The following is a 10,241-nucleotide window of genomic DNA, read 5'->3' as shown; positions in this document are numbered from 1 at the left end:
TAAAAAGTCAGTATTTGTGGTTGCATCATTGAACTGTTGAATAGGTTAATTTATTCATTTATTCTTTATTTTACTGCAATAGATTTGTAGAGATGGCGCTTTTATTGTGACAGTCGTACCGGAAGTTTCCTTTACTTTAAGTTTCCGCTGAAATCACGAGCGGGGAAACGGTGTTTGTATTCCGGTATTCATGTATACATCCATGATTACAGTAAGAGGTATTGTAACATCAACGATAACAAAGCGACTAACTTGGCCTGAAGGGTTTGTTTTTGTGTTATGTTTATGTATATGTAGCGTTTAAAATTAAGTTTTATGCTCACTGTTAACGTTACTCTCAGACGGTTCAACTATAGTAACGTTTCTCTCCACAGTTTGTCTGCAATAAAATCTGACTGTCGAGCGTTTTGTTGTCAATAAAAGATAAAGCCCAGTGAGTTTGAATTTGCTAATGCGGCGCAACCATAGCGCAACGTTGATATTGGTTGTGTATTTGAATGTCTAGCTCAACCAGTAACGTTGTCAGGCCTTGACTGGTAGTGGGCTAACATCCTCTGTTCTCAGTGACACTAACACTTCATCAGCCAGGGCCAAAAACTAGCTAATAGTCATGTAACTAACTAACGTTACCCTTTTAAATATGTGGGATTATGCAGCATTACGTGTTTGGTGCTTTAAGGTTTATAATTAAGTAGATATACTGATTTACAGTTTTTTATTAAACTTTGGAAAACATGCTTTAAAGCCCCAAAGCTGTAAATCAGACTAACAAATTACCATTAAAGTGAAACTTGTAACGTTAGCAGGATTGGATCATTGATGTGCTGCTGGTAAAGTTAAATTAAGCAGCTATTAATCCACGAGACTGATTTGTAATCACATTGGTACTTTTTTGGTCTGCAGATGGCTCAGAAGGTTGGATTGCTGTTCCTCCTCTCCATCTTCATGTTTCTCTCCATGCATTCATTTCTGTGTGGCTGTCACCCTCACCCTGCTGGGTCCAGGAGTTCAATGGCTGCAGTCAGGGCTGTATCCAATCATACTGCAAAGAAAGGTAACCCAAACACTTCTACCATCACACACATAGTAAAGGACAGAATAGGGCTGGGCAATAAAACCATCCATCCATCCATCGTCAACCACTTATCCTGCGTACAGGGTCGCGGGGGGCTGGAGCCAATCCCAGCTGATATCGGGCGAAAAGCGGGGTACACCCTGAACAGGTCGCCATCTTCAACTTTCCCTCAGGAGCAAAAATCAGCCTTCAAGAAATAATGATTTGACATTTATCGTGATAATTATCGATATCAAATTATTAGAAATTTTTTATTGTGATAACATTTTTGGTCAAATCGCCCAGCCCTAAGAAAGAGTCCTATGTTTAGAAATCAGGGTTGCTATCAATTTATTTTTAATTCACTAGATTTTTTTAAAGGAACTTTTTAAAACTTTTTTAAAAGGATTTTTTGACCCAGAGGGTCCCACAGTGATAATGGTGTAAGCTGCCCTGCCTTAACAGGTGCAACAAAGCTAACAGGAGAGTCAGGGAGCTGTCAGTCAAGTTTGTACACACCCACACAGTCTTGAGAAAAGGTCTAATCAGTGAAAACACCTGTGTGGGTGGATTATGGGCATGAATGGGCTTTCGAATACTTGAAAAACAGTGGTCACAGGAATCCAATTGATGTTTGGGATATATTAAAAACATCCACGTATCAGTGCATTTATCGCAGATTGATGCTAAATATAGACTCAGTCATTCAAGCACAGTTTTATTACCACTGACTTATACAGTACTGTTATGTAGTCACTATATGTTTATATTGCTTCCTTGACCTATTATGCATATGTTTTTTTGGAACACGTCTTTACAAGCCTTGAATTATTTGTAAATATATAACATGGTGATTCTACTTCCTGTGACAAAGACACTATATTTACTTCATTTGATTTTTAAGACTTTTAAGATATTCTAGGTTAAAAGATATTCTTGACAAAAAAAAAGATTTGGATATAAAACTTGAGTTTATTTTGTCTGTCTCTGTGTGAACCCCGTCTCAGACGTAGCTGCAGAGGTATCGGGCTATGCTGATGTGGCCAAACAGATTATTGACCTGGCTGTGTTTGGAGCTGCCCAGAACCGCTCTTACAGACGGCTGGCTGACTTTACCGACACCATTGGGAACCGTGTCAGTGGCTCGGAAAACCTGGATATGGCTATCAAATACATGTACAATGCTATGAGACAGGATGGGTTGGATGTACATCTAGGTGAGCGTGCCTTTTTATCTGTCTCATTGGTTGCAGGATGTGTGAAGTGTGCAATGAGGATACATTGCTCACTTGAGTTTCACAATTTAAGGGATTCAGCAATGTCTTGTCTTCTGCTGAATGTGACAGTAGTTTTGTTTCACCCTTCTTCTCCAGAGCCGGTCAAAATCCCACACTGGGTCAGAGGGAAGGAAAGTGCAGAAATGATTGTGCCCAGGGCCAAAAATCTGGCTATACTGGGACTGGGTAGCAGTATAGGGACACCACCTGAAGGTAAAGACTATACTATACCCCGTGCCGGCAGGTTTATGGTTGTCCATATGTCCGTCCCATTCTTATGAACGCGATCATGTAAGTGAGTGAGTTTCACCTACAGCTCACAAAGAGGCTTCGCTTCTAAAAATGCCAGGAGAAAACAGAAGCAGCGCGTTATGTGCAGCCATGCTCTGTAAGAATCTGTCTCTACATAGTAATCAAGTACATGTGGTCCTGTTTAGCCAACACATATATGATAATCCTTCATTAATCAGTTCAACAGTGTGTATGTACTGGAATCCCACTTACAGTATGTATCATTAGTATAGTGAGCACTTTCATTTAGCCAAAAAATACAATTTAGACCTTTTTTTATTTTCACTGTAGAGGTGCATCTCAGAAAATTTGAATATCGTGAAAAGTTAAAGTTAAAGTTAAAAAAAGAGCTTTTAATCTCAGTCTGATTCAGTACACGTAAACACAATCATAGGGATAACTCCTGACTTGACAGTTGTCCAGAGGACACTCACTAACCCCCTCCACAAGGAGGCTGTTCAGAGTTCTGGATCAAAGCATATTCATGGAAAGTTGAATATGCTCACACTTCCATATTCAAGTGTGAGCTATGGCCACACTCATTCGATTGAAGGTTAGTGTGGTAGGAAAGGGTGCACAAAGCAACAGGGATTACTGCAACCTTAAGAGGATTATCAAGCAAAGCCGATTCAAGAACTTCACAAGGAGCGGACTGAGGCTGGAGTCAGAGCATCAAGAGCCACCACACACAGACGTGTCCAGTATCACATTCATAGCGTCAGGCCACCCCTTAAACTTGAGACGTCTTTTCAGATGACAGTAAATTTTACATTTGATTTGGAAATAAAGGTCTCAAAGTGGAAAGACACAGAATCCAAGTTGCTTGAAGTTCAGTGGGAAGTTTCCACAGTCATTATGGTTTGGGGTGACATGTCATCTGCTGGTGTTGGTCCAGTCCAGAGTCAGTGCAGCCGTTAACAGGAAATTTTTAAGGGCACTTCATGCTTCCATCTGCTGACAAGCTTTATGGAGATGCTGATTTCCTTTTCCAGCAGGACTTGGCACCTGCCCACAGGGCCAAAACAACTAGCAACTGGTTTGCTAACCACAGTATTACATAGTATTATCTATTACACCCCAGCATTGATGCAGTAATTCGTGGTAAAGGAGCCCCGACCAAGTACTGAGTGCATAAATTAACCTTTTTCAGAACTTTTCAGAAGGTCGACATTTCTACATTATACATTTTTTATTGTAATATTTTGAGATAGGGATTTTTGCTTTCTGTGAGCTGTAAGCTGTAATCATCAAGATTAAAACAAAAAATGGGGCTGAAATGTTTCACTATAATGAATCTAGAATATATGCAAGTTTCACTTTTTGACTTAAACTGCGGGAGGGAAAAAACCTTTTCACGATACTCTGAGATGCACCTGTATTTGTTGTAGTCTGGACAGAAATAGATGTTGGCGGTAATTCTACTTAAAGCCCCTCATCTGTCATACACCTCCCTTTTACTCCTTATTGTCTCACTCTTATCCCTCCAGGTATCGAGGCGGAGGTGTTGGTGGTTCAGTCTTTTGAGGAACTGAAGAGTAGAGCCAGCGAGGCCATAGGGAGGATTGTGGTCTTTAACCAGCCATTTGTCAGCTACGGGGAGACGGTGGCTTACCGTGCTTATGGCGCCTCTGAGGCAGCCAAAGTAGGAGCTGTGGCCACACTCATTCGATCTGTTACTCCATTCTCTATTAACAGGTGTCTATCTGAAAATTACATTCAAGTGAAGAGCCTCTGGGTCTGGCATATTCACCCTCAACTGTCTCAGTCAAGCGTAAGGAGGGTTTAATCTGAAGATTCATACATCTCTATCCTTGTCTATCTCTCTCTAGTCCTCATACAGGATGGCAGGACTACCAAGATGAAGTAAAGCGCATCCCTACAGCTTGTATCACCGTAGAGGATGCTGAGCTGATGTGGCGTATGGCACAGAGGGGGCAGAGGATTGTGGTCAGACTCACAATGGGAGCCAAGACTCTGCCTGATGCCGACTCCTTCAATACAGTGGTTGAGATAACAGGCTGGCAACACCCTGAACAGGTACAACAAACGCGCGGGACAGACATCCTCCTGTCTGACTTGTTTATCTATATATCTTATCTAGCTACGGTCTGTCTTTTCTAGTCTTTTAGTATTGGGGGAATTTTATTTGGGTGAGCCTTTCAAATTAATTGTATGGGAAACAGTTGTCCTGATTATATTTTTGGAAGAAAGTATAATTTTCTTGTCTCTCGTTTGAGTAGTTGGTCTTCCTCTCTTTTCCTCGGTTTGGTGGGACGAGGAAGGAATGGTGTAATCTCCTTTTGCTGATTCCAGATATTCCCACAGCTGTTTAGTCTGCCTTTATTTTGCCGGTGTTTGCATGTATGATCTAATCTTTCCAGAGAAACACTGAAGCTCAGCCCAGCTGGAAATGCTGAGAAATGTCACTTTAGGTCAGTCAGTATAAAGAAGATTTATATGGAAACACAGCATTGTGTAAAAAAAAAACTTTTGTAAAATATAATTAGTCTTTTGTAGGAACTGAAACTTTCTTTTGAAAATTTGTTAAGAAATGCCCCTGTGTTGACTTCCTGTTTGAATACTCAAACACGTTAATGTCAAAAAACAAATGATGAATTTAATCAGCTTTGGGGCGGATTTTCCTGTATTACAATACTGGATCCTGCAATCACTCGTAAACATTTCCCTTTCAGAGGGACAGCCTCAGTCGGGCTCAACTAGCATGTCCTAAATAGCAGGGGATGTACATTTTAGTTGCGCTGATGTGTGAAGATAAGTGGTCAAACCTGTTTGAAACAGAACTGCAGTATATCAGGAAAATGGTGGGGAAGCTTCTCGTTAGACTTGATCAAACTGAATTCAGGGTTCCTGCCAGGGAATTTCCAGGTCTGGATAAGGATGGAAAAATAATTTTTGTTTGTGCAAGAAGAATGGGGTGCAACTGAGCGTACACTCATACGCAGAGCTGCCTCCACACCATACTGTCAGTATTCTACACATGTACGTCCAGCCTAGCTGGCCTAGCCAGCTCTACCTCAGGTGCCTTGTTATCAAAAAAACTACATTGTACCAAATCCGTACATCTGTGACCAAATTAGTTTAAAAAGAAAATGCAGCAATATCTTTGAACTGCATATTTATGCAGCATCACAAATAACCAAATATTAAGCTTGTCTGAACATTTGAGTTATGCAGTGATGTAGGCCTTTCTGTATATGGAAACCATACATTCTGGTGAAATTTTAATTATTGAACTTTTTTCATCACCTATTTGGTTCTTATTTGTAGAAGAGACTATAAATTGTAATGTAATCATTTTGTTGGCAGATGAAGGAATAAGGTGTTTGCACCGGGAATTTCCCAGGAGTGTGACTATAAATTTTATGTGTCAGATTTACTAAAGGTTTGCGTGAGTAAAAACATGTGTAAACTTGATATCACCAGCAAATTAAAATGTAAGCTGATCTACTAATGGTATGCACAGAGAATGACGTCTTCCAAAGTGCAAGATAGCGCCTGTTCATTTACTACTTTTGCCTTAATGAATATGCAATTTGGGGCGTTTCAATTTTATTGTGCAAAATAATGAGGGTAATATGCAAATACATTTATTTACTACACGCAACACGTGCGCAAAGTGTTGAGCAGAGATGGCTGCTGTTTTCATTACATTTAGCTGGCTTTTATCCAAAGGGACTTACAATTGCTTTAAAACAGAGGTGGCACGCCTCTGGAGCAACTAGGGGTAAAGTGTCTTGTTCAGGGACACATTGTGTCTCACAGTGGATTTGAACCCAGGTCCCTCACACCAAAGGCATAATTATCCACTGCTTTATCACCACCGCTATCACCACCCCCTCAGGGCGAGGAGACACAGGCTTAATGAAAGAAGACGTAGAGAAATATAAATAAAAATATTAGATAATATTATTCTATATCTTATTTATAGGAATAAAATTATTTTATTTATTCGATGAACTATATGAATTGTTATTTTGTATTTTCCTGGAAGCTTTGGCAATACTGTTGTATTAACATTCATGCCAATAAAGTAAATTTCGTTTCGACTTGACGTCTTTTCTCCGTGAGATGAAAGAATTTAGAAAGTTGCGTGGCGCTGCGGAGAGCCGCCAGCTGCAGTAGTGCATGGATCACGTGTAATATTCATCCAGCCAGAGGGAACAATCACCAACTGTTCACACGAGATTACAGAGCGACCTGGGCACGCTGCGGACGGTCAGTGTTCCCCCTGGCTGGATGAAGCACGATCTGCTGGCATTTCTTCGCGTCTCGGTCATTCCATCATATTATATCTGTTTCTGCTGGGGTTTCCCAAAGCAGTTTTTCAGGTGTGCTGTCCCAAGTAGCCTACTTAGTGCAATCTTAGGCAGGATGGGCAGGTACATATGATTTCCACACACTCGGGACGCACTGAATGCTTTCCTCCCTCCTTCCTTCCGGAAACCATTAAAACACGCAAAACCCTCTTTTAAATACTGCCACCTCCATTGTATGTGCACCGGTTGTCATCTATGCAATAATTCTTAGTTTATCACCCATAACAGGCTACTACAATAACACGTGCAATATTTTAGAATGCACACGCAATTTAGTACTTTTTATTCGGGATGTTAGTAAATCTGGTCCTATGTGTCACACACGGTAGCTCCGCTTTAAGCTGCAGTCTCTTTTTATTCAACTTACACTGTAAATTTCCAGCTAAACTGAGGCTCTTTGAAGATCCTTTTCTCTCTCTCTCACCTGTCATTCACAGGTCTTGTGCAGCATTACTGCTGCCGACAACTGCATGCACGTCGCGGTTCCCCGCGGGTCTATTTGAAGTAGTCGACTATTTAAAAACGATAAAATATTATTTATGTGGTTCACCAGCGGTGATAAATTATCCGAAAGTCCCGCGAGGTGCGAAAAACTCGGCACAACACCGTGAGGCTGGGGCTCGGTCTCTTCAACCAACGTTCCTCCACTGCCACTGCACACATGCACGCTACGCTTACACATGCGCACTGACGACCCAGAGTTAGGGTTACAATTTTGGATTTATTCACGCACTTCAAAAACATTTAGTTCTATGTAAAATAAGACGTTGAGCACCCCCATATAACCAAAATGGCATGATCCTTGTTTCACTCAAGGGGGTAAGCCAGAGATCAGACAGTGAAGCTGACCAAAGCCTGCATGGAGGGATCCATGTAGGCCCAAAAATGATGCACATGAGAGATGTAACCGTATTGCTTAGATTATAAACTCTCCGCAAAAAAAATACAACTATCAGAGCAATCAGACACGCTGCTTTGGTGTTTGACAGGTGAACCTTGTAGGTGGGCGATCCGAGTCAGACAAACACACTGAGCCATGAAAGTTTTTGTTGCCGCATTTATACAGCTACCAGAATTACAGTGTTTCTGCAGTTGTTCTACGTCATTAAACCACGGTTATGCTGCGCGATCATGTGCAGTAGGCGCTGGTGCCAACAGGAAGTGGACCTGTAGTAGCATTTTATTGGTCCAAAATTGGCTTCACTGCTCTCCATTCAAATCAGCGGGGTGGCTTCGTCCAGTAATATACTGTCTATGGTTTCACTGCGATCAGGGCCGTAAAATAAGATGGTCACGTTTGTCTGCAGGCTGCAGCCATAGACAGTATATTACATTATATTATCTCTGGCTTACCCCCTTGAACGTGACGGAAGTTGAACTTCCATATATGGTTTGTCCCAGAAGCCACCGCGCACAAAACGTGATGACGTTTATCTCGACTGCTCGGTCCACGCATATCTGTTAAATAAAAAAAGAGCTGTTAAAAAAGAGGTGTAAAGTGTCAACGTAGTAATCAGTGTACGTTATGTGTTAATATTTACTATACTATGCCAGTGTTTCCCATACATAGGCTTTACTTGGTCGGGCCGCCCAGGTAGATTAACAGCCGCCCAAGTAAATTTGGCGACCCATTTTAAAATCGTTCTTGATTGCAGTGCTGCGCAGCGCATATCAGCTCCGCACATCCTCTCACTCGGTCGCTCTCTCTCTCTTTCTCTCCTTCTCGCAAACACGGACAACAGACCCGTTGGTATCATAAACACCGCTGCACAAATCTGTCCAACACAACGCTGTCAATGTTGGAGACCCATCTTCAAAACAGTTATTAGCAAGCACGTAAGGAGCCTAGCTAATAAGGAGAGCTATGTTAACTTTGGAAAACTGCCGTCGAAGTTAGCACGCTGTATAACTGGTAGTCAGTAGGTGCGTTCGAGATAGTTGGCTGACTTTCGCCGACTTGATAGGGGGATGAAAACAACTCACGCAGTCTACCTCTGGTAGGTTTATAACAATGATCAGGCCTTGCTCCCACGAGGTCTAGTAACGCTTTGCAGCGCAGGTGTTGTGCCGAATTCTTCATGCCTGCCGTGAATTGCATACACCTCGCAAGAGGTAAGGCGCTGTTACACTCAGAAAAGAGGTAGGTAGCCTACAATATCTGTTTTGCCGAATTATGCAATTCACTTCTTAAGGTCCTTTTAGGACACTTTGCTGTTTGAACGCAGTTAACGCCACATGTTTTTGCTGAATCTCAAGAAATGGTACTTTTACTAAGTGTAATAATAAGTGTTATTATACTAAGTGTAATAATATATTAACGATTATTATTAACATTCATAAAATATATACTGATCATTTATCACTATTGATGAACCCCACAAAGAATAGTATAGTGTTTAAAAGCAGAACTTTAAGGCATTTTCATACAATTCTCGGCAGGCATGTCAATCTGTGGGAAACACAGTATACTTATATATTATTAATATAGTATATTTATACTATAATTCCTGCAAATATTTATTTGTAATAGCCTAATGATAATAATAAAGCAGTGTTTCAATTCATACCACTGTTGTAACGATATATTTTATTTCTTCCAAAGTGATTTTAAGTTTCACAAACCAAGAATATTCTCTAATGTTACATCACGAGCAAGAAGTATCTGGATTTAGGTTAAAACTTTACGTTACAACATTACTGAGAATTTATTGATAGAATAACAGCAGTACGAACATAACAGTATCGTTCAGCTGTTGCTGGACACGTCTGCTGTGTTGGCTGCAGTGGTCTGTGTGACTGGGCCTGGGGGAGCTAACCGGAGCTAGCTAGCTAACTATTCCTGACAGTCCCCCGAAGTATATTCCTCTTACCCTAACCATCACAGGTATGGAGGACCGATCCTGACACATTCAGAAATAAATACAGAAATAAATAAATGCTCAATAAATAAATAAGCATCCGATTAAATACACAAAAAAATAAAGTAAATAAATAAATGTAGGTAGTAATTAAATTATACAAGGAGACATAAATGTATATATCTATTTTAATTACCTTATTTATTTATTGTCCATTATAATCTTCAACTTCATTTATTAATTACTTCTTTTTTAAATGTATTTATTTATGTGTGTGTTTTAATATTTTTGTCTGTTTTATTCTTGCGTTGCATTTTCTACCCTATTTATTTTCACCCATGGTATTTATTTCTGCCTGTCCTTTTTACATTTCTGTATGCATTTCTGCCTCATTATGCAAATGAGGAGGGGATGTGTCTCAAGG

At 40.5% G+C, this 10,241-nt stretch overlaps 1 protein-coding gene across 3 annotated transcripts in view; it reads left to right on the top strand.

The window, feature by feature from the left end:
* Positions 1 to 130: 130 nt before the first annotated feature.
* LOC123968203 (carboxypeptidase Q-like) overlaps positions 131 to 10,241 on the top strand; it is a 27,444-nt gene continuing 17,333 nt past the window's right edge. Inside the window, exons 1-6 of one of the 3 annotated variants that reach the window (XM_046044800.1) lie at positions 131 to 218; positions 904 to 1,054; positions 2,062 to 2,271; positions 2,428 to 2,544; positions 4,110 to 4,317; positions 4,452 to 4,659. In XM_046044800.1, the coding sequence (XP_045900756.1) occupies positions 904 to 1,054; positions 2,062 to 2,271; positions 2,428 to 2,544; positions 4,110 to 4,317; positions 4,452 to 4,659 (894 nt within the window). In that variant the 5' untranslated portion in view covers positions 131 to 218. Of the gene's footprint in view, positions 265 to 903; positions 1,055 to 2,061; positions 2,272 to 2,427; positions 2,545 to 4,109; positions 4,318 to 4,451; positions 4,660 to 10,241 lie in introns of all 3 variants that reach the window. The other 2 variants (XM_046044801.1, XM_046044799.1) reach the window with 2 other exon arrangements.

This window comes from Micropterus dolomieu, linkage group LG03 (genome assembly GCF_021292245.1).
Source record: "Micropterus dolomieu isolate WLL.071019.BEF.003 ecotype Adirondacks linkage group LG03, ASM2129224v1, whole genome shotgun sequence".
NCBI lineage: Eukaryota > Metazoa > Chordata > Actinopteri > Centrarchiformes > Centrarchidae > Micropterus > Micropterus dolomieu.
This window is presented reverse-complemented; position numbering and strand designations above follow the sequence as displayed.